Source organism: Microcaecilia unicolor, chromosome 2 (genome assembly GCF_901765095.1).
Source record: "Microcaecilia unicolor chromosome 2, aMicUni1.1, whole genome shotgun sequence".
NCBI lineage: Eukaryota > Metazoa > Chordata > Amphibia > Gymnophiona > Siphonopidae > Microcaecilia > Microcaecilia unicolor.
In genome coordinates, this window is record NC_044032.1 from 336230558 (window position 1) to 336255567 (window position 25010).

General features: G+C 42.1%; 1 protein-coding gene across 1 annotated transcript in view; it reads right to left on the minus strand.

The window, feature by feature from the left end:
• Positions 1-25010, minus strand: part of LOC115462049 (zinc finger protein 431-like) — a 116244-nt gene that overhangs the window by 48611 nt on the left and 42623 nt on the right. The window contains exon 6 of the mRNA XM_030192097.1: positions 11050-11167. Coding sequence (XP_030047957.1) covers positions 11050-11167 — 118 coding nt within the window. The remainder of the gene's footprint in view (positions 1-11049; positions 11168-25010) is intronic.

The window sequence follows — 25010 nt, forward strand, 5'->3', positions numbered from 1 at the left end:
GAAAGAGCACATTGGGTGGGACCGCAATGCCCGGGAAAAACCAGGCCACGAATTGTAATTTTCAAACTATTAAATTCTGCACAAAAAATGGAGATCCTGCGAGCAATCAGGTTGGTGAGCATGCTAACTTATGAAAACGAGCGCATTTTATGCTTCCAAGACTTTTCTGCAGCAGTAGCAGCACAACGGAGGGCTTTTTCAAAAACCTGTCAGTTGTTATATTCAAAGAAAATTCCTTTTGCCTTGTTGTATCCAGCGCGGCTCCAGGTAACGCACAGTAATAAAACTCAGCTTTTCACCTCTCCGGAGCTGGTCGCGAAGTTTGTAGCTCAAATAGTTCTGGAGAATGCTAACAACGGGAACTCTGGTGAAGTTTGAGCTGTATTAATGCAGATAAGAGAATGTTCATACTGGATCTCACCTCCAGGAAAAAAGAGCTAAGCATTTTACAAAAGTGGCCAAGTTCAAAGCCTAATTATGGACCACAAGGTCTATCATACAGATAGTAGCATACTGCGTTTTTTTTTTTTTGTTTTTTTTTTTCTTCCTCATATGGAGTCTAATGCGGTCAAGATGATAAGGGCAACTTGCTGCCTCCAGAACAGAGACTGGCGAGCACAATACAGAATATGGTGATTTGGAGATAAGGGGAGACAAGAGTCTGAAACACTTTGGAGCCTCCCATGAAGATAGATTTGTAAGTGGATAAAGCAAATATGGGCATGTCAAAATATGCACAGTAGCGCATGGGACAGTGCAAACAAAGGCAGCCGGATTATATGGTGAGAAAATGGACCTGGGAAGTCGAAAATCTTCTACAAAGTCAACCAGGAAGGTGACAGTGATGTGCCACAGGACGACAGGAGATAAAAATGGCGCATGGAAATCTGCCTACTGATCCCATAGAGGAGGAGCAGCAGGTGCTCTCCGGAATGAGAATTACTGTAAATCCAGATGCTACGCTGATTACCAGATGAGGAAGTTTTTGTTTGGAGTTTTTTTTTCTTCTCTTTCTCTCTCTCTCTCTTCTCTCATTGTAATGTGAATGGACCCTTGCATACAAAGCTGTGAATGTTGATCTGTAAATAGAAAAGGTAGTAGTTGTACTATGTAATGGGGAACCCACTGCTTCAGGCATGCTTTAGGTGGCTCATGTGAAGGAGAGATAATTTGTATGGACCTGAAAGAAATAGGAACCACACTATAGTAGAGAATATTATTTACAAAAGTCTTATGGAAGAGGCAGCAGTGGGTTCACTATGATAGGACTTAGTATGTACAAGATGCAGGGGGGAGCATAAACAATGGATGTAATAGCATTGTTTTTAGCATATAGATGTACACAGCTGTGAAACGATGTGACAGCTATTGTTATTAACTGCCATACTCCTTGGAGAACATGAATACATTTAAATTTATATCCTGGAATTTGGGGGGGGGGGGGGGTTATCCTCACCGATTAAGCGCACTAAAGTGTTGCAAGCTTTGAAGCGTCATAAAGCGGATGTAGCATTTGTACAGGAGACACACCTCACAACTGCAGAGCATGCTAAATTCAAGCAGCGATGGGTGGGACAAATAGTAGAGGGCCCTGCGGTGCGGAGATCAGCAGGTGGAATGATTCTTTTTCGTTGAGGCCTACACATACAAGTCAAGTCGATAACACATGATCAGGGTGGACGTTATGTTTTGGCTGAGGTACAGTTGGAAGGGAATCCTCTCGTTTTGTGCAATGTATATGCCCCCAATGTTTTTGATAAACAATTTTTCAGTAAGTTGATTGCTTTATTGGCCCCCTTTCAGGGTGGTAATATTATATTGGGGGGGGGGGGGGGTTCAATATGGTTTACGACCCTCAGTTAGATAAGTCCTCAGCGGTATCCCAAAGCTCGTGTCACTATGCCCGATGATTGCCTTTTTTGTGTAACACCCTAGATTTAGTGGATGTGTGGCAGGTGTTGAATCCTAATGTTGGAGATTACATTCATCTTTTGCGTGCATAATCAACACACTCATGTATTGATTATTTTTTCCTATCCAGGCCACTCTTTTCACGAATAGACCAGGCGGAAATTGACCCTTGTGAAATATCGGACTATGCTTTACTCTGGGTCCAACTAACTGGGGGAAAAGGGATACAACTGAATGGGGGCTGGAGGGTCCCCTTAGATTTATATTGGGACACCAAGTTCCATTCCTTCCTTCAGGAGAAATGGGAAGAGTATGTAGGCAATAACGAGATGCATCTAAATCAGCACGCTCTCTTTTGGGAAACGGCCAAAGTGGTGATAAGAGGGGAAATAATTAGTTACTGTGTCCATGCCCGTAAAATGAGAGATAGAGAAATACTGAGATTGGAGAAGGTAATACGAACACAAAGAATTATACATGGGGCAACCCAAACAAAAAATGCTAAGGAGGCACTTTTGACTTCCCAGAGAGAGTTAAATGAGTTGCTACATCAGAGAGCGAGGAAATCACAATTATACTATCGATATCAACTTTTTCGACATGGTAATAAGGCAGGGAGAATGCTAGCCAGACTAATCAAATGGAGGAGAGGGACAACCCACATAATGCAACTCCGAGATGGAAGAGGCCATCGGATTCAGAAAGATGCAGATATTGCATCCCATTTGCATGATTATTATAAACTATTGTATCAGGAGCCCACAGATGGGATGTCGGATAGTGATCTATATTTAGATAACCTGACATTACCGACGATTACAGAGACACAAAGAGAATTTCTGAATGCGCCTATCACAGAGGGAGACCTTCAGCTTGCAATGCAACAAACTAAGCTTCAGAAGACGCCGGGGCCACACGGTTATGGGGTGGAATTCTACAAATTGCTTTATAAACATATAAAATCTCCCATGATGAATCTCTTTAATTCAGTGGTGAAATCGGGGGCCCTTCCAGAATCTTTTAAAGTGGCACAAATGATTGTATTGTTAAAACCGGGGAGGAATCCAGAAGATCCAGGGTCTTACCGCCCCATCTCTCTGCTAAATTGTGATGTTAAATTGTACGCAAAAATTCTGGCAAATAGATTATCAAACATCCTCCCAGACTTGATATACCACCCCCAGGTGGATTTTGTTAAAGGAAGATCAGTGGCTAAAAATATTCAAGCAATTTTGGCATCATTGGAGGTGTTGGAACAGTCAAAGGCACAGTCTCTTTTAATTAGTTTTGATGCAGAGAAGGCCTTCGATCGGGTTACCTGGCAATTTATGTTTGCCGTGCTGAAGAGGGTAGGCATAGAGGGATTTTTTAGTGAGGCGGTAAAAGTGCTATACGCTGACCCAAGAGCATTTGTCTGGGTGAATGGAGAATGATCCTCAGTGTTTCCAAGACAGGGGTGCCCACTGTCACCATTGCTTTTCATGCTTTCATTAGATCCCTTATCAGAAAAATTAGCTCCCACCCACATATTTCAGGAGTGGCTGTTGGGAACTCCGTTTTTTTAAATTTCAGCGTTCGCAGATGATTTGTTGATCCATATTACTAATCCTCGCACATCTTTGGTGGCAGTTCTGGAGCTTTTTCAAGAATATGGAGATTTTGTGGGATTTAAATTAAATCTTTCCAAGTCGCTAGCACTAGCCTCTACGCTGCAGGTAAAGCAGGAATGGGAATCGGGATTTTCACTTAAATGGGCACACGAGTCTTTTAGATATTTAGGCATCCAACTCACAATGAAAATCTCGTCCCTAATCATTTTGAACATCTCACGCTTGTTAGAACACACTGTAGAGGGTCTCACCAGATGGAGACCTCTACCACTATCCCTACATGGACGGATAGTGGTAGAGGCGGCTGAGGGGAGATATGATAGAGGTCTATAAAATAATGAGTGGAGTTGAACGGGTAGATGTGAAGCGTCTGTTTACGATTTCCAAAAATACTAGGACTAGGGGGCATGCGATGAAGCTATAATGTACTACATTTAAAACGAATCAGAAAACTTTTCTTCACTCAACGTGTAATTAAACTCTGGAATTCGTTGCCAGAGAATGTGATAAAGGCAGTTAGCTTAGCGGAGTTTAAAAAAGGTTTGGACGGCTTCCTAAAGGAAAAGTTCATAGACCATTATTAAATGGGGAAATCCACTATTTCTGGGATAAGCAGTATAAAATGTTTTGTACTTTTTTGAGATCTTGCCATGTATTTGTGGCCTGGATTGGCACTGTTTGAAACAGGATTCTGGGCTTGATGGACCTTTGGTTTTCCCAGTATGGCAATACTTATGTACTTATGATGGAATTCCCAAGATGGCTCTATGCTCTCCAAAATTTACCACTGCGCATTTTTAGAAAAGATTTAACCTTGCTATATAAACATATACGCAAATTTATCTGGGGGGGGGGGAGACAAATCTAGAATGCCCTTTCACAATGTTGGGGTTGTGGAGGGAGGGAGGCCTGGGGGTCCCTAATTTAAGACATTATAATCAAGCCTGTCTGCTTCGGCATCTAAGAGGACTGGTTTTTAGACAGACAGGACTATACTCCAAGGGACCTAGCAAGGGCCTTCTTTCATCCATCTCACTTATATTACTTATTGCAAGCCCCAGAAGGAGATCCCGGCAGACATGAATATGAGTATGTTGTTAAGGCCTCTAAGGGAAGTGTGGAAAGATTTGACTAAGCACTGGGGAATTTTGCAGATGGCCTCTGATCTATTGCCCAAACGGGGGTAACCCAAGCTTTCTCCGGGCTCAGACAATCCAGTGTTTCAAAGATGGGAGGCTATGGGTATTATGAGATTGGAGCATGTCTTGGACGCAAAGGGTGTGTTGTTGTCCTGGGAGCTTTAGGTATTGGGATCAACTCCAGCAATATATATGCCTATATTCAACTGGCCCATTATGTTCGTACGCTTGGTAGCGAGTTATTGGGGGCTGCGCATAGCAGACGTATGAGAGCCTTTTTTCATTCTATTCCGGGAGAGCGTCTGTCAGTCTCTGGATTATATAAAGCACTAACACTTTTGGCTCCTCTCAAAAATAAGGGATCAATTAGAGATCGGTGGGCTGTGGACTTCAGATGCACGGATCTGACATTAGATTTTGATCAGCTTTCGGCAGTCATCCCAGCTCTAGCAGTTAATGCGGACTTACGTACATCAGTATCGTATTTTGCACAGAGCATATCTCACGAAGGCTCAAATTTTCAATATGGGGGGGGGGGGAGTGGAGGAGCCTCTGTGTTCCAAATGTAGAAGTCAAGTGGGGACTTTTTTTCACTCTCTCTGGGAATGCCCGATGGTCCAAAAATTTTGGCTGGCTATATTTCATTTTCTGGGAATGTCTCGCTTGGAGTGGTACTAAATAAATACAGACTTTTTGCTTTGCGGGGTAGAGGTGCTCAACTCTTAGTCAGAAAGGCTTGTCTCTTGGGCAAATGACTTATTTTGAGCACCAGATTTTTGGCATTGACGCAATCAGCTACTTGAGCTTTTGTTGTTGGAGCGCAGGTTGGTGGGAATATCCCCCAAAAAGAAGAAGCAGTTCTTGGAGATCTGGAACCTGTACATCCAATATGTATTGCCTAGGGCATGCAGTTTTATTATGAATTCTCTTTCGGGATGATCGGGGGGGGGGGGGGGGGGGGTGGTGAGAGGAGGACTCTTTTCCCTTTTTTTTTTTTTGTGGCTGTGAGGGGGGGAGGGAGTTAGAACAATCTTTCACCAGTAAAGTTGGGGGGGGGGGGTTCGTGGGTGAGACTTAAAGAGGGAGGGGTGGGATAGGAGAGGGGTCAGGGTGGGAAAGAAAATATGTAAAGGTGGATGATATAAGTATTAGCCTGCACATATATGAACAAATTGGGCCTGCGATTTGAACTTTATAGTGTATATTCTTTCCTCTTTTTAGGCCTGTTACTAAGGGCTAGGCCTAAGGCCTGTACTGTTTGAAATACACAATAGAAATTGCTGAAATATTGTTCTATTCTTTGCCTATGTGTTTAATATATCACCAGTAAAAACCGTTGAAACATAAGAATTGGTTATTGGACAGAAAACAGAGGGTAGGGTTAAATGGTCAATTCTCTCCATGGAGGAGGGTGGAGTGCCACAGGGATCTCTACTGGGTCCAGTGTTATTTAACATATTTTTAAATGATCTGGAAATCGGAACAAGTGAGGTAATTAAATTTGCAGATGACACAAAACTATTCAAAGTTGTTAAAACATATGCGGTCTGTGAAAAATGCAGGAAGACCTTAGGAAATTGGAAGACTGAGCATTCAAAAGGCTGGTGAAATGTAATGTGGACAAATGCAAAATGATGCACATTGGGAAGAACAATCCAAATCATAGTTACGTATCTGATGCTAGGGTCCACCTTGGGTTCAGCACCCAAGAAAAAGATCTAGTTATCGATGTTGACAATATGCTGAAATCTTCTGCCAAGTGTGCGATGGTAGCCAAAAAAGCAAACAGAATGTTAGGAATTGTTAGGAAAGGAATGGTAAATAAGACCAAGAATACTATAATGCCTCTGTATCGCTCCATTGTGCTACTTCACTTTGAGTATTGTGTTCATTTCTGGTTGCTGTATCTCAAAAAAGATATACAGAATTAGAAAAGGTTCAAAGAAGAGTGACCAAAATGATAAAGGGGATAGAACTCTTCTCATTTGAGGAAAGGCTAAAGAGATTAGGGCTCTTCAGCTTGGAAAAAAAGTTTCCTGAGGGGAAATTTGATTGAAGACTACAAAGCCCTGAGCAGTGTAGAACAAGTAGAAATGAACTGATTTTTCACTCTTTCAAAAAGTACAAAGACTAGGAGACACGCAATGAAGTTACAGGACATGGAAATATTTTAAAAACAAATAGGAAGAAATATTTTTTCATCCAACAAATAGTTGGGGGATGGGACTGATATACCTCCTTTCTGTGGTTACAATCACATCAGTTTATATATTATATACAGGTACTTATTTTGTACCTGGGGCAATGGAGGCTTAAATGACTTGCCCAGAGTCACAAGGAGCCACAGTGGGAATTGAACCCAGTTCCCCAGCTTCTCAGGTCACTGCAATAACCACTAGGCTACTCCTCCACTCCAATGAACTTAAGCTCTGGAACCCTTTGCCAGAGGATGCAGTAACAGCGGTTAGCGAATCTGGGTTTTAAAACGGTTTGGACAAGTTCTGGAGAAAAAGTCCATAGTCCTGCTATTGAGATACACATGAGAACCCACTACTTAGCCTGGGATTGGTAGCATGGAATGTTGCTACTATTTGGGTTTCTGCCTGATACACGTGACCTGGATTGGCCACTGGTGGAAACAGGATATTGGGCTAGATGGACAATTGATCTTACCCAGTATGGCTATTCTTATGTTCTTATTCATGGTTTCAGACTTTCACAAGGTGACTGGAAGGGGGAGAGGGGCTACTGCTATTGGTAAAGTCTCCTTGTGCTTCTTAGTACAATTCCATGCTCACAGCCCTGCCTCCTGGAGTTGTCATGGATTTGCCTACAGATCCACCTAGGGAAGGTGGTTGAAGTAGGGAATTTACTGAAGAGCAACAGTCTCAATTGGTTTTGGGGGGGGGGGGGTTGGGTTAGCCTCTTACAAGGGTTAGATGATAACATGTCTAGCTTACAAGCCTCTATGATCTCTGTGGATTCTGATGCTAATATTGTCTTCCTTGAGACATCTAATGTGGGACTTGTCACCAAACTTAGCAAGCCATGCCTGAAAATCACCAGATAGCTAGTTATATCATGTGATATAACCAGCTATCTGGTGATATTCAGCAGGAGACAGCCGGCTATATCCTGCTCAATATTGCAGGATAGCCAGCTAAGTGTCATTTAATTCAAATTAGGTTTTATATAGCACTAAAATCCCCTTTTCAGGGTTCAATGTGGTTTACGTTGATAAATTATATGACTTAGAGCATCAATTGCATTCCATGCCTTTGAACAATGCAAGAGAGAAGGAGGCTCAGAACAGTAAGAAGGAATGGGGAAAGAAAAGCCAGAGATCTTGTGAATCGTATCGCAGTGGCTAATCACATGACAGACTTAGGGAGTAAGAAGGTTTTTAATTTCTTCCTAAAGCTGAGGTAGTTGCTGTCAGTCCTAACAGCAGTGGGGAGAGAGTTCCATAGAGCAATCCCTAATACTGGAATAGCGAGTTAAAAATCTTCTGAAATCTAATTCCGTTATACGACAGAGAGGAGAGGAACAGGCATATTGATGATATATTAATTAGCAGACTGGATGTGTTGCCACATAGAATGTGACAGACTAAACAAGCGGCTTTAAATTTGATTCTTTCAGCTAGGGGAGCCAATACTGATCAGCCAGATATAGTGATGTGCTGCCAAGAAACAGGATGTTGCAGTAAGCAAGAAGTGACAAGTTCAGCATATGGACCAGTAATGTCAACGCTTTCTGGTCAAAACCGACCTAACTAGACACAGCTGTTAGGGTATGTGTTTTTGGTGAAGTAGGAGCTCTAGGTCATTTTGATGTATGCAGTCTGACTACTTTTTGGAGTCCCTGGCACATTAGTCAATCTTACTCTGCAAATGGGGTATTTTCCAGCTGAGCTTGGCCAGATACCCCTCGATATTTAGCGCTATTTAACCGGCCAGAATGGCTATTGACCACTTAAAATAGTTCTTAACCGGCTATCTCCTGCTGAATATCCCCGGTTATTAGCTAGCAGAAAGCCGGTTATATCGCCTAATATAACCGGCTACCCGCCTATTTTTAAAGCAGGTTTATCCCACATTAGCCTGGTTCAATGCAGCTTATATAACAAACAATTAGTAAAATGATAACATGTTTAGATTTGTAAACAGATTGTAAAATACATCATATTAAGCTATTACAATGACTTAATATGAACAGATAGATATAAGTGATGTTTATCCTGGGATGTAGAATTTCTTAGAGGGAGATGGATATAGTAAGGAGATTGACTGGAAAGAAGGTTATACATTATGATTAGGTTAGGTAAACTGATTATGATTGAGACGAGTAGGTAAATGACTCAAAAAACCAAGACAACATAGAATTGGTGAAGGATACAATATAGTATAATTAATATCAAAAGTGGATTCTACTCTTTAAACTGGCCAAAAATAAACTGGATATTAGATGCCGCTCACTGAAAAAGGCCCAATATTGAATATCTGAGCTCAGCACCAACCACGGGAGTTAGCCAGTCTAACTCCCAGGGTCTTAATATCAGCTCCATAGTGCTCACTCCCATTCCCAAGGCCAATAATTTAGATTTATCTAATCCAGCTAGTTTTCGGCCAATAGCCAGTATTCCTCTGGTTGCTAAACTGTTATAGGCGATTGTAGGGAGTAGACTGACGAGTTACTTAGAGCAATTTTTATAACTTCATGAATCGCAATTTGGATTCTGAAGTAACCACAGTACTGAATCTTTATTGCTTATACTACTAAGATTAGAAATTCCTTAAGCCATGGTATTCAATCTTTATTACTTAATTTGATATCTCGGGTGCTTTTGACACTTTTGACCACTCCATTTTACTTGAGATTTTCCAAGAGGTTGGAATCTCTAGAGAGGTCTTTACCTGGATTTGGGAGTTTCTCACTAAACGTAGTTATTGTGTTAAGAAAAATGGTGAAAAATAAGTCCTGGGTACCAGTATGCAGAGTGCCTCAGAGTTCACCACTCTCACGGATATTATTTAATTTGATTATAAGTACAGTGAGCTCCATTGATCTACCGTTAGGAGTTTGATTATTCTCATATGCTGATGACATCTTTATCTGGCTCCCTGTTTTTGAACTACCATGCTAACTTACTCAACGGTTTCATCTGATATTTTATATCATCTTCTTTACTGCTCCTCTGCCCGGCTAATTCTGAAATTGAAAAACAGTAATACTCTCTATTTCCTCTACTTCATTGTCATGTCGCTAAGAAAATCAAGAAAGATCTTACCCCTACCACGCAGAGATCTCTTCCTATTGAGCTAAGATTGGATTACTCTTATATGTATTTTTGGAGAAGCCTTAAGATCTTTCTATTTGCTAAATATATTTCTGCTAAACTGAGTGATGATTGGTTATATAAACTGGTTAGATAATACTTGATACTAAATTGTAATTGTCTTAATCTGCCTGTGACTATACTTACTTTAATTAGCTTGATGATTGTATTTTAAAATGTTTCCTATTGTTAACTGCCTCGAACCCTGTTGGAAATTTGGGTGGTGTAGAAGCCTCAGATTAGATTTTTCTGGCTAGTAGAGTAGGGCTCCATATATACTGTTTTTGGATAGGATATATAGGGGCTTTCAGTTTAAATTAGGCTTATTTATGCATTAATCATTGTATTATGTTTTATGACTTTTCTTTCTCTAATTTTAGTGGCGGTACATTATTTTTATTTTCTTTATAAATTGATCTTGTACAAGTTTTTGATATCTTGTTTTCCGTCAACATTACAGTATTTTTTTCTTTTTACAATTTCAGAATTTGTTGGGAAATTGTTGAAAAATGCATAAATATTACATTTTCGAAAATGTGATAAAAAATAAAATACGAAGCAAAAGGCTCATACCGTCATAACAAAAATTCTTAGAAGTCTGGGATGTCTGCTAGAGACATTAACACAGAGAGGCAGAAGCCTTATCTTAAACACTTTATGGCTTGGATATTAAATGGATTTTACAGCGAAAATCACACAGAGGGTTATGTACAGAAACACGCACACACACATAAGTGAACAGTGTCTTGAGGCGGGGAGGGAGGGAGGGGGGTTAGGGAAAGGAGGGGAAGGGGATATGGGGGGGGGGGGTGAAACGTGAAAATAAACAAATGGACATATAATGTTATGGGATACTACTGTTATATGGTTGTATTATGCTACTTGTACCATGTGAGACATGTTAATCTTCAGACACCTTGTTTGGATGTGTTTATTTGTAATAAAAACTTTTAATCATAAAATACAATAAAACACAATGGCCTTTCATCTCACTAGCACTCAATTTCTAAATGGTCCCAGCTAACCTTAGTAAAGGTGTGCAGTTTTATACTTACTTGTTACAGAAGGATGAGTCTGTTCAGACATCTCTAGGTCAGGATGGTTCATGAAGGGGAGATCTTCCTCTTGTTTAACACTCAGTGAGAACACAGACGTTACAATTGGAATGCCTATGATGAGAAAATACATTTAAAAGGATCTGATATTATTAAATTAGGAAACCAATTTTAAGTATCCAAATGCTGACTTCCGGTTGGGTCATAGAGTAGTGAGGCAGCAGGATCTGCTGCTCCCGGGGACCCCTGTATATCTGCACTCGGTAATGGCTTTGCCCTCCCAATTTCTCACTAACTTGAGTAGGAAAATATACTTGACTTGTCTGGATCGGCAGATTGTGCCACATTCATGTATGGCGTCCATGCCAGCGAAGCGTGAGAAATAAAAATCTCAGGCGGTGGCACACAAGATGATGAACTCCGGCTCATCGCTGTCTCCCTCACCCAGCTCACAATGGACGTCAGAAATCACCGCAGAAGTGAGAGCTGCAGTAGAATATGCTATTAGTAGACAGCTGCAGTTGATTTTGGATAATTGGACGATATGGAGCAACATTTCACAACTATGTCAGCCGAGCTCCAGGCGGTGCAAACGTTTGTTGGGAATTTGGACGACAGTGTGCAAACAGTGGTTTTAGAGTGGCCACCCATACTAGCCAGGATTCATGAGTTGGAAATGAAGGTGGAGGATATGGAGAACCATGCCAGGAGGAATAATCTATGCTTGGTGGGTTTGCCTGAGTCAATTCCTGAATGGGACCTAAGACACCACATGGAAACCTTGGCTACCAGCCGCACTGTCTTTGCCTCCTGGTGCGGGTCCATTTTGGGTGGAGAAGGCCCATCATCTGGGACTGAAAAGAGATGTCATAGACCACCAATGTGTTGTGATCTTCAAGGTCTTAAACTATTGCCATAAAATGGACATCCTACAAGCTTAGAGGAGGGAAGCATTTGGAATCCTCAAAACACAGAATTTTATGTTTCAGGACTATTCCAGTAAAGTCTCCGCAGCTCATATGGCCTTTGCTCCATTGTGTTCCAGGCTGTTTCATTCTAAGATAGCATCAGCCTTTTATATCCTGCCAAGCTTAAAGTTGTGGACAATGACCATATTCAATACTTTGAGAAGGGTGCACAACACAAATACTTATGTTGGATCGACTGCTGGCATACTTGGCACATTAACTTTGTGAAAGACAGGTTAGCATCCTCGCAGTGAGAACCTTTTTTTCCCCCCTTAATGCAGCCTGGACTATATTGTGGACGGTTCTACCTAGTCAGGAGGAGTAATATCTAGCTCATGTGTGTGCGCTCTGTGGGGTTTGGGATTATTGGGGTGATTTGGGTGATATTGGGGAGGGTGGGGGGGATTTTTACAAGGTGCACACTGTTTATGTGGGATCAGGTTATTGGGACACCTCTGAGAGCTTGGTTTGGCTTTGGTTGTTTTCACTTGCAAGGTCAGGGGGGTGTAGGCTGGGACGCCCTCTCGACTGTGTGAATATGAATGGAAATCTTGCTTTCTAAGCCTTTTAAATGCTCTGGCTGTAATATAAAATACATACTTGGAATGTGGGTGGTATTCATTCACCAATAAAGAAGCAAAAAAAATTTGAAGGCGCTAAATAATAACCATTCTTTGATCAAGACATACATTTAACTGCCACAGAGTGTCATGATTATGACTGTTTCCTGGTTTGTGCTCCCCTCGCCCTCTGGTGGCCAGTACCAGTGACTGCTATAGACTAGCTGTTGTTGTTCCCAAGCCTGTGTCAGAGGCCGGTCTGGTCCGGATCTTCCTGTCTGCCAGAATTGCTTGCCTTGTTGTGTCATAAGCAGCACCCGTACTTGCTTGGGATTCCTGCAGCTGAGCCTGAGAAGGTGATGGTCTTTTAAGCACCTGTGGGCTTTGCTACTTTGCCTTTGCATTGCCAAAGGTCTCTGGGTGAGTTGGTGTGCTCTGTTGCACTTCTGCCTAGTTTAGCTTCTTGTCTGAATTCCTTGTCTGGTTCTTGTTCAGTCTGTGTTGGTTAGCTTAAGTTTTAGTACTTCCTAGTTTTGTTCTTGTCTGTTTGTCTTGCCTGGTTCCTGTTCAGTCTGTGTGTAGTTTAGCTTTTAGCATATTGATTGTATCTCTCCTAGTGCTGCTTGACAGCTTTCAGTCCCTGTTCCTTAGTCTGGCTGTTTTCAGCCTAGTGTTGTGTTATTTGTCTGTGAGTCCTAGCCTAGTATTCTGGCCTTGCCTCTCATGTTTATTCCTTCCCCTCTGAACCCTAACTCTGCTTCAGTCTAGCTTGTTCCTGTACCGTGTGTCTTGTGTGGAATCCTGAAGTCCTGCAGGCCGCCCGCACCTAGGGGCTCAACCTCTGGGAACGGCGGTCACCGCAGGTGAAGTCCAATTGGTCCATCCTGTCTTTCCAGCTTTGCTTGCCTAGACTTATGTTCCACTACAATCTCTAGCCCTGTGTGTTCTTGCCTTGTTTGTCTGCATCTGCAGCTCCTGTCTTTGTTTGTTTGGTAATCCTGTTCTGGTTGGGGGGTTTTGCCTGCTGCTGCCGCTTTAACGGCAGTAGCCCAAGGGCTCACGTTTATCCCAGTGTCAGAGAAGCCAGAGATCATGACACAGAGCATGCCAAATTGAACAGATAGTGGGTGGGAGAGATTTTTGAGTCCCTGTCCACTTGGAAAGAAGGCAGGGGTTATATATTGATTTGAAAGGGTATTCACCGGGAGACTCAGGAGGGTGATAAGGGATCCTTTGGGTAGATTTTTCCTTGCATCTGTTTTGTTAAACTGTCACCCCAAATCTCTATAAACCTGGAAGATATAATGTACAATGTGACAAACTGCAAAGTAGCAAATCAGCTGGACCAGATGGTATTCATCCCAGAGTACTGATAGAATTGAAAAAATGAGCTTGCAGAACTATTGTTAGTAACATGTAATTTATCTTTAAAATCAAGCATGATACTGGAAGATTGGAGGGTGGCCAATGTAACGCTGATTTTTTAAAAAAGGTTCCAGAGGTGATCTGAGAAATTATCAACTGGTGAGCCAGACGTGGTGCTGGGCAAAATGGTAGAGACTATTATAAAGAAACAAAATTACTGAGCATATTCAAAAGCATGCATTAATGAGACAAAGCCAATATGGATTAGTGAAGGGAATGTTGCCTCACCATCTATTACATTTCTTTGAAGGGGGTGAACAAACATGTGGATAAAGGTGAGCTGGTCGATATTGTGTATCTAGATTTTCAAAAGGCATTTGTCAAAGTACCTCATGAAAGACTCCAGAGGAAATTGGAGAGTCATGGGATAGGAGGTAGTGTTCTATTAGTGTTCTATTGTGGATTAAAAACTGGTTAAAAGATAGAAGACAGGGAGTAGGTTAATGGTTAGTATTCTCAATGGAGAAGGGTAGATAGTGGGGTTTCCCAGGGGTCTTTGATGGGACCGCTGCTTTTTTACATATTGTATAAATGATCTAGAGATGGAGTAACTAGTGAGGTAATTAAAATTTGCTGACGACACAAAGTTATTCAAAAGTTGTTAAATAAAGGTGCTAAACATCAGAGGATTGTGAAAAATTACAAAAGGACCTTACGAGACTGGGAGATGGGGCATCCAATAGCAGATGATGTTTAATGTGAGCAAGTGCAAAGTGATGCATGTAGAAAAAGGAACCCAAACTATAGATACATGATGCAAGGTTCCACATTAGGAGTCACCGACCACGAAAGGGATCTTGCTGTCATCGTTGATGATACGTTGAAACCCTCTGCTCAGTGTGCGCGGCGGCAGCAACTAAGAAAGCAAATGGAATGTTACGTAGTATTAGGAAACGAAATGGAAAACAAAAATGAGGATGTTATAATGTCTTTGTATCGCTCCATGGTGCAACCCCACCTTGAATATTGTGTGCAATTCTGGTCACCGCAACTCAAAAAAGATATAGTGGAATTAGAAAAGGTACCGAGAAGGGCGACGAAAATGATAAAGAAGATGGATGACTTCCCTATGAGGAAAGTCTAAAGTGGCTAGGGCTCTTCAGCTTGGAGAAAAGACGGCTGAGGGAGATATGATAGAGGTCTATAAAATAATGAGTGGAGTGGAAAGGGTAGACATGAATCAATTGTTTACGCTTTCAAAAATACTAGGACTAGGGAAAATACTAGGATTAGGGAGCACGCAATGAAGCTACAAAGTAATAAAGTCAAAACGAATCGGAGAAAATATTTCTTCACTCAACGTGTAATTAAACTCTAGAATTCTTTGCCAGAGAACGTAGTAAAAGAAAAGATAGCATTAGAGGCAAAAAAACATAGCAAATTTTTTTTTCGGTATATTAAAAGCAGGAAGCCGGCAAAAGAATCGGTTGGGCTGCTGGATGACCGAGGGGTAAAAGGGGTGATCAAAGAAGATAAAGACGTAGCGGAGAGATTGAATGAATTCTTTACTTCGGTCTTCACCAAGGAAGATTTGGGTGGGATACCGGTGTCAGAAATGGTATTTCAAGCGGACGAGTCGGAGAAACTTACCGACTTCACTGTAAACCTGAAGGATGTAATGGGGCAGTTCAGCAAACTGAAGAGTAGCAAATCTCCTGGACCGGATGGTATTCATCCTAGAGTACTGACAGAACTGAAAAATGAGCTTGCGGAGCTACTGTTAGTGATATGCAATTATCCTTAAAATCAAGCATGGTACCGGAAGACTGGAGGGTGGCCAATGTAACACCGATTTTTAAAAAGGTTCCAGGGGAGATCCGGGAAATTATAGATCCGGTGAGTCTGACGTCGGTGCCGGGGAAAATGGTAGAGGTTATTATCAAAACAAAATTACAGAGTACATCCAAGGACATGGATTACTGAGACCAAGTCAGCACTGCTTTTGTATGGGGAAATCTTGCCTGACCAATTTACTTCAATTCTTTGAAGGAGTAAAGAAACATGTGGACAAAGGGGAGCCGGTTGATATTGTGTATCTGGATTTTCAAAAGGCATTTGACAAGGTACCTCATGAAGGCTACAGAGGAAATTGGAGGGTCATGGGATAGGCGGAAATGTCCTATTGTGGATTAAAAACTGGTTGAAGGATAGGAAACAGAGAGTGGGGTTAAATGGGCAGTATTCACAATGGAGAAGGGTAGTTAGTTGGGGTTCCTCAGGGGTCTGTGCTAGGACCGCTGCTTTTTAATATATTTATAAATGATTTAGAGATGGGAGTAACTAGCGAGGTAATTATATTTGCTGATGACACAAAGTTATTCAAAGTCGTTAACTCGCGACAGGATTGTAAAAAATTACAGAAGGACCTTACGAGACTGGGCGGCTAAATTTATTTATTTGTTTGTTGCATTTGTACCCCACATTTTCCCACCTATTTGCAGGCTCAATGTGGCTTACATAGTACTGTACAGGCGTTCGCCCAGTCCGGTAGAGAGCAGATACAAGGTTATATTGTAGTTAAAAGGTCGTGTGTTTCAGACACCAAGAGGGTCAGAAGGAGGAAAGGTTGTATGCTGTCCAGTACGATCATTGGTTTTGCTGTGTTGCCGGGTGTGGGGATTTACGTTGGATCGGTAGGGTTGGCTAGCCTAGTAATCTAAACAGTAGCCTACTCCAAGATGGAATTTGACAATGTATAATTCTATTCCAAAGCAGGTACCAGTCTAAAATGTCATGTAAAAGGCATTTACACATCTCCAAATTATGTAGGAAATCTGAATCAGGTGTTTGAACAAAAAATTGGATTATTTATTCATTAAACTTAACCCATATCTTTCAGTTGGAAATTACCCTAATTCTTGAATTTGGATTAATCGGTGCTTAAATTATATTATTTTTGAGCTATATCTAGTGTAGTCCTGTACAGTACTATGGAGCTCATTTTCAAAGCACTTAGAGGGGCGATTTCGATATGACATCTAAATCTGAATATGGACGTTTTACACAAAACGTCCAAATTCAGATGACGTTTAATGTGAGCAAGTGCAAGGTGATGCATGTGGGAAAAAAGAACCCAAATTATAGCTATGTCATGTAAGGTTCCACGTTAGGAGTTACGGACCAAGAAAGGGATCTGGGTGTCGTCATCGATAATACACTGAAACCTTCTGCTCAGTATGCTGCTGCGGCTAGGAAAGCGAATAGAATGTTGGGTATTATTAGGAAAGGTATGGAAAACAGGTGTGAGGATGTTATAATGCTGTTGTATCGCTCTATGGTGCGACCGCACCTTGAGTATTGTGTTCAATTCTGGTTGCCACATCTCAAGAAAGATATAGTAGAATTGGAAAAGGTGCAGCGAAGGGCGACTAAAATGATAGCGGGGATGGGACACTTCCCTATGAAGAAAGACTAAGGAGGCTAGGGCTTTCAGCTTGGAGAAGAGACAGCTGAGGGGAGACAGATAGAGGTATATAAAATAATGAGTGGAGTGGAACAGGTGGATGTGAAGCGTCTGTTCATAGCTTTCCAAAAATACAAGGGGGCATGCATGAAACTACAGTGTAGTAAATTAAAACAAATCGGAGAAATTTTTCTTCACCCACGCATATTTAAACTCTGGAATTCGTTGCCGGAGAATGTGGTGAAGGCGGTTAGCTTAGCAGAGTTTAAAAAGGGGTTAGACAGTTTCCTAAAGAACAAGTCCATAAACCACTACTAAATGGACTTGGGAAAAATCCACAATTCCAGGAATAACATGTATAGAATGTTTGTACGTTTGGGAAGCTCGCCAGGTTCCCTTGGCCTGGATTGGCCGCTGTCGTGGACAGGATGCTGGGCTCGATGGACCCTTGGTCTTTTCCCAGTGTGGCATTACTTATGTACATTATTAAAATGGACTTGGGGAAAATCTACTGCTAATTTCTAGGATAAGCAGTGCAAAATGTATTGTACTGTTTTGGGATCTTGCTGGGTACTTGTAACCTGGATTGGCCACTGTTGGAAACAGGATGCTGGGCATGACGGACCTTCGGTCTATCCCAGTATGGAAATACTTATGTCCTCTATAATGTATATGCTCCTAATACATTTTTAACAAATGTTTTTTTCAGGGGCTTATACGTCACCTTCACTCCTTTGGGGATGTGCCGGTCCTGATGGGTGGGGATCTCAATGAGTATGCAGATCCCACCTTGGATTGGTCTCACCCCACTGGCAGGGAGTTGGCCAGAACTTTGAGCGGGATCAATATGTTGTGTCAATCCCTGGACATGATGGATATGTGGAGAACACTTCATCCTTGCAGTGTGATTATAATCTCTCCAGGGCGCATTTCACCATGCCCAGAATTGACTATCTCTTTGTCTCACGGAGTATATTTTCATCAGTGGTCACTACTACCTTGGGCCAATAATAATTTCGGATCATGCCTGGGTGGATTTAGAACTAACCATGGGTCCTCAGCTCCCCGGAGAGAGGATGTGGCGCTTCCCAGCTTATCTATATAGGGACAGTCAGTTTCTCCCTTTTTTGCTTTCTGAATGGAGGCTTTTGCAGAGTGTAATAGTGCCTATCAGGGGACCCCCATTGTTATACTGGGAGACTGCTAAAGTGGCTCTCAGGGGCAAAATATCTTTATACTAGTTTCCAGTGACAGGCCCACCACTGTGAGGTCCTCTGGTTGGACCCTCCTTATGGGGAGGGTCTGGATGTGGTTAGAGCGCTGAATGTGGCTCCAAGGGCGCAGGTTGGCCAAATGGGATCTGTTCAGCACCTTTTGCAGTTAGGAGAAGGACTTGGCAAGGTTACCCACTGTCATCTTTGCTATTTGTATTAACCAAACTTGGACCAGATTACAAGGACACACATAAGCTATTCCAACTCGTACATAATCTTCTTGACACCTCACCGGTTACCTCACTAATACAGGACACCTCATCATAAAATGATCTAGCCACTTACTTCAATGGGAAAATTATTAAATTACAATCTACATTACCTATTAACTCTACTGAATATGAAAAATTCATTAACTGCTTGGACCCAACTATTGATGAATATCCAGCAGACCGAATATGGATAAATTTTGATTTACTGAAGGAGGAACAGTCACCCAAGTGATCAACAAATTCACCAAGTCCCATTGCAAATTAAACACATGCCCCAGTTACTTAATAAAATCAGCCCCTCAACGTTTCATAACAGATCTTACTTCCTACTTAAATTACATGCTTCAACATGGATTCTTTCCTTTGGATAAAGGCAATATACTACTTACACCAATTCCCAAAGACCTAAAGAAAAAATTAAACGATATAACCAATTACCGCCCAGTTGCATCCATCCCCCTTGTAGTTAAGCTAATGGAAAGTCTAGTTACTAAACAACTCACCAACTATTTGAACAATTTCTCAGTACTACATGCATCCCAATCTGGATTCCGTGCTATCATAGTACCGAAACAGTACTTATAACACTCCTAACCAATTCAAACAAATAATTGCAGCTGGCAACAGTGTTCTCCTCTTACAATTCGACATGTCCAGCGCGTTTGACATGGTTAGCCATGATATTCTACTGAACATTCTAGAATACTTTGGAATCGGAGGAAATGTACTGAATTGGTTTTGAAGCTTCCTACTGCAAGAACATACCAAGTGATATCAAAGTTGATTATATCATCACCATGGAGACCTGAATGTGGAGTGCCTCAGGGATCGCCGCTTTCACACACACCGATTCTCTTTAACTTAATGATGCTACCACTAGCCAAGTCACTATCCAACCAATCCCTAAACCCATATGTCTATGCTGATGATGTTACGATATATATTCAATTTAAAAATGACTAATCAGAAATCACAGATAAAATCAATCACAGCTTCCAAATAATGAACTCATGGGCGGATGCATTCCAACTAAAACTCAATGCAGAAAAGACACAATGCCTTATCCTCTCATCGTAGTATAATAAAAACAATTATACCAATATAAAAACACTAAACCACATTCTTCCTGTTGCAGATACGCTGAAACTCCTGGGAGTCACAATTGACCGAAATCTTACCCTAGACAGCCACATGAAAAATGTAATAAAGAAGATGTTCCATGCAATGTGAAACTTAAAGAGTGAAACCTTTCTTGCCCAAGAGAGGTATTCTGCACTTTGTGGCAATCACTAGTATTAAGCCATCTGGACTATTGTAATTCCATCTAGGCCGGATGCAAAGCACAAACTATTAAGAGACTCAGACAGCCCAAAACACTGCAGCTAGACTCATATTTGGAAAAGCGAAATATGAAAGCGCCAAACCTCTCAGAGAAAAATTACACTGGCTCCCACTAAAAGATCGAATTACATTCAAGATCTGCACCCTGGTTCATAAAGTCATACATGGAGAGGCCCCATCATATATGTCAGACCTCATAGATCTACCAGCAAGAAATACAAAAAGTTCATCACGAACTTTCTTAAACCTCCATTATCCCAATTGCAGAAGACTTAAATACAAATCAATATGCGTCTAGCTTTCCTACAGCTGCACGCAACTATGGAACGCACTACCGAACGCCATAAAGATAACGCACGATCTGACAACCTTCCAGAAGTTACTGAAGACAAACTTATTCAAAGAGACTTATAACTAGAATCCTTCATAAAAGACTTGACATCAAAAATGCACCAGAACAAACCACATTGATTCCTTTAATCTGGTTACTTAATCACATGGATATTATTGAACGTTTTACCTTGTCCTGTTCTTATATACCTGTTATGAATTATTTATTTATTTACTTCTAATTCACTTGATATTTATTTTTTACATCTATTTACTTGATATTTTCTTATACCTTAATTGTAACACCTCTTTGTATTTATCATTCCGTTAATGGTGATCGCCATTGCGGCATAATGTAAGCCACATTGAGTCTGCAAAAGGTGGGAAAATGTGGGATACAAATGCAGCAATAAATAAATAAATACACCTTGGATCCCTTGAATCGAGAAATCATGGGCAACCCTGAAATAAAGGGAGTCACCATTGGCTCTGGGGTATTTAAAACAGTAGCTTTTCCTGAAGATTTACTGGTGTTCCTGACGGATACGCTTTTGTCCCTTCCTGATTGTCTCTGTTATGTCCTTTAGATTGTAAGCTCTTTTGAGCAGGGACTGTCTCTCTTCATGTTTGACTGTACAGCGCTGCATAAATCTGGTAGCGCATTAGAAATGTTGAGTAGGTAGTAGTGTTACTAGACAACTTTTGTGAATATGGCAATTTTATGGTTTTGCTCTCAACTTGATGAAATTGGAGGCCTTGGCAAGTTCAGCTTCCCTTTGTCGGGTTTGGGGAGCAGAGTTTCCTCTGAGATGGACACATGATTCCTTTTGCTATTTGGGGGTGGCAGTATCTATGGACACCTGGGATGCTTTATATCGTTTGAATGTGAATAGATTGCTTCATGACATGGCAGAGCAGTTGGATCAACGGAGTAAGTTGACTTTATCCCTGGTTAGGGAGGATTCATTTGTTCCATATGCAGGCTTTTTTCGAAGAGAAGGACACCCATCTTCAGGGGTGTGCTAGTAAATTTTTAACGCAAAACAGCAAAAGTAGAGGCTGACAAATGCGCAAACCATATGGAGATAATATCAAAACCAGTTTATTCAGAATATTCATATCAATATCAAGGACCCGACACGGTCCGTGTTTCAGCGCCAAAGCGCCTGCCTCAGGTAAATTTTTAACAACAGCCTTCTCTCCGGACGTAGCCAGCTCTGCAGTTGGAAGGGCCAGGGGTGGCAGGGTGGGGGGGGAGCAACACTTGCCTCTCTCTTCTCCCTCCCTTCGTGCGGGCATTTAGGCATACCTTTGCTGGCAGCCAATAATGTACTACCACCACTCCCAACGTCTTGCTCTGAGCAGCATGCTGAAACTTCTCACACATGGTGGGAGAAGTCCCAGCCTGCTGCTCAGAGCTGGAAACCAGGAGTGGGGAGCAGCAGCAGTCTATTTACTTGGCTGGCAGGGCTCAGCATCCCCACCACCAAAGTAAAAGAGAATTCAGCAGGGGGCCCATGCCCACATTTTGGGAGCCAGTTGTTAAAGTAGCCATGGAGGGCCCTACTTTAACAACCGGCTCCCAAAATTCCTTAAAAACTTAACAACCGGCTCTTGCGAGCCTGTGAGAGCCTGCTCCAGCACACCACTGCCCATCTTTCGACACAAATCAAAAGATGAACGTCCGTCTCACAGAGTCGCCCAAATTGGCATAATCGAAAGCCGATTTTGGCCGTCCTCAACTGCTTTCCCGTCGCGGGACGACCAAACTTCAAGGGGGCGTGTCGGAGGCATAGCGAAGGCGGGACTAGGGTGTGCCTAACATATGGGCGTCCTCGACCCATAATGGAAAAAAGAAGGTGTCCCTGACAACCACTTGGACGACTTTACCTGGTCCTTTTTTTCTTACAACCAAGCCACAAAAATGTGCCCTAAATGACCTCCCCTTTCTCCCCCAATGGTCACTAACCCCCTCCCACCCTCAAAAAAAACATTTTTAAATATTTTTTCCATCCTCTATGCCAGCCTCAAATATCATACCCAGCTCCATGACAGCAGGAGGCAGGTCCCTGGAGCAGTTTTAGTGGGTGCAGTGCACTTCAGGCAGGCGGACCCAGGCCCATCCCACACTTGTGGTGGTAAATGTGAGCCCTTCAAAACCCACCACAAACCCACTGTACCCACATGTAGGTGCCCCCCTTCACCCCTTAGGGTTATGGTAGTGGTGTACAGTTGTGGGGAGTGGGTTTTGGGGGGGGGGTTAGGGGGCTCAGTACACAAGATAAGGGAGCTATACACCTGGGAGCAATTTCTGAAGTCCACTGCAGTGCCCCCTAGGGTGCCCGGTTGGTGTCTTGGCATGTCAGGGGGACCAGTGCACTATGAATGCTGGATCCTCCCACGACCAAATGGCTTGGATTTGGTAATTTCTGAGAATGGGTGGTCTCGGTTTCCATTATCGCCGAAAATCGGAGGACGACCATCTCTAAGGATAAACCATCTCTAAGGTCGACCTAATTTCGCAATTTGGGCGGCCGCCGACCGTATTATTGAAATGAAATATGGACACCTATCTTGTTCGATAATATAGGTTTCCCCTGCCCCTTCGCCGGGACGTCCTGCGAGACATCCTCAGGAAAACTTGGCGCCCCTTTCGATTATGCCCCTCATGGTGTTCTTTCCACGCTGGCTTTACATATTACAATCTTTGCTGCTTCACGTTTTATGTAAGGACCTCAGATCTCTGTACTGACAATAGGCACATTTTTGTTAGGGAGGGGGAAGTGGCCTAAGATGTGTTTGAATTATTTGCTGGGGATGTGGCATCAAGGGGGATTAGGGGTCTGAGATATCAGGTGTTATAAACAAACCTATATTAGATTGAAAATTCTGCAGGAAGCAAACACATCCTTGGAATCACTGTGGATTGAAATTCCATGTGCAAAGGGGAAAAGGATAGTGGATAGGAGTGTACTACCGTCCGCCCTGGCCAGGACGAACAGACGGATGCGGAAATGTTAAAGGAAATCAGGGACGCAAACAAACTGGGCACACAATAATAATGGGGGATTTCAATTACCCGATATAGACTGGGGTAATGTAACATCTGTACACGCAAGGGACATAAATTTCTTGATGAAATCAAGGACAGCTTCATGGAACAGCTAGTTCAGGAGCCGACAAGAGAAGGAAAAATACTAGACTTAGTCCTTAGTGGTGCTCATGATCTAGTGCAGGGGGTAACGATACGAGGGCCGCTTGATAACAGTGATCATAATATGATCGGTTTTGATATTGGCATTGAATGAAGTGAAACTAGGAAATCAAGTACGCTAGCGTTTAACTATAGAAAGGGTGATTACGACAAAATGAGAAAAAATGGTGAAAAAAAGACTGAAAGGAGCAGCTCGCAGAGTAAAAAACTTGCATCAGGCGTGGATGCTGTTTAAAAACACCATCCTGGAGGGTTCAGGACAAATATATTCCACGTATTAAGAAAAAAGGGAAAAAAGACTAAAACGTCAATCCGGCGTGGCTAAACAGTAAGATAAAGGAAATCATTAGAGCCAAAAAAACAATCCTTCAGAAAGTGAGGAAGAGAACCAACTGAAAGTAACAGGATAGATCATAAGGAATGCCAAGCCAAATGCAAAGCGGAGATAAGGAGGGCAAAAAAGGACTTTGAAAGAAATTAGCGTTGGAAGCAAAATACATAGTAAAAGACTTTTTAGATACATTAAAAGCAGGAAACCGGCCAAAGAGTCGGTTGGGCCGCTGGACGAAAATGGTGTTAAAGGGGCGATCAAGGAGGACAAAGCCGTAGCGGAGAAATTAAATGAATTCTTTGCTTCGGTTCTTCACCGAGGAGGATTTGGGGGGGACACCGGTGCCGGAAAGAATATTGGAAGCGGGGGAGTCGGGAGAAACTAAACAAATTCTCTGTAACCTTGGAGGATGTAATGGGTCAGTTCAGCAAGCTGAAGAGTAGTAAAATCACCAGGGACCTGATGGTATTCATCCAGAGTATTAATAAACTAAAAAAATGAAACTTGCGGAGCTACTGTTAGAAAATATGCAATCTGTCCTAAAATCGAGTGTAATAACCGGAAGACTGGAGGGTAGCCAATGTTACTCCGATTTTTAAGAAAGGTGCCAGAGGAGATCCGGGAAATTATAGACCGGTGAGTCTGACGTCGGTGCCGGGCAAGATGGTGGAGGCTATTATTAAGAATAAAATTGCAGAGCATATACAAAAACATGGACTGATGAGACAAAGTCAGCACGGATTTAGTGAAGGGAAGTCTTGCCTCACCAATCAAATGCATTTTTTTGAGGGGGTAAGCAAACATGTGGACAATGGGGAGCCGGTTGATATTGTATATCTGGATTTTCAGAAGGCGTTTGACAAAGTGCCGCACGAAAGACTCCTGAAGAAATTGCAGAG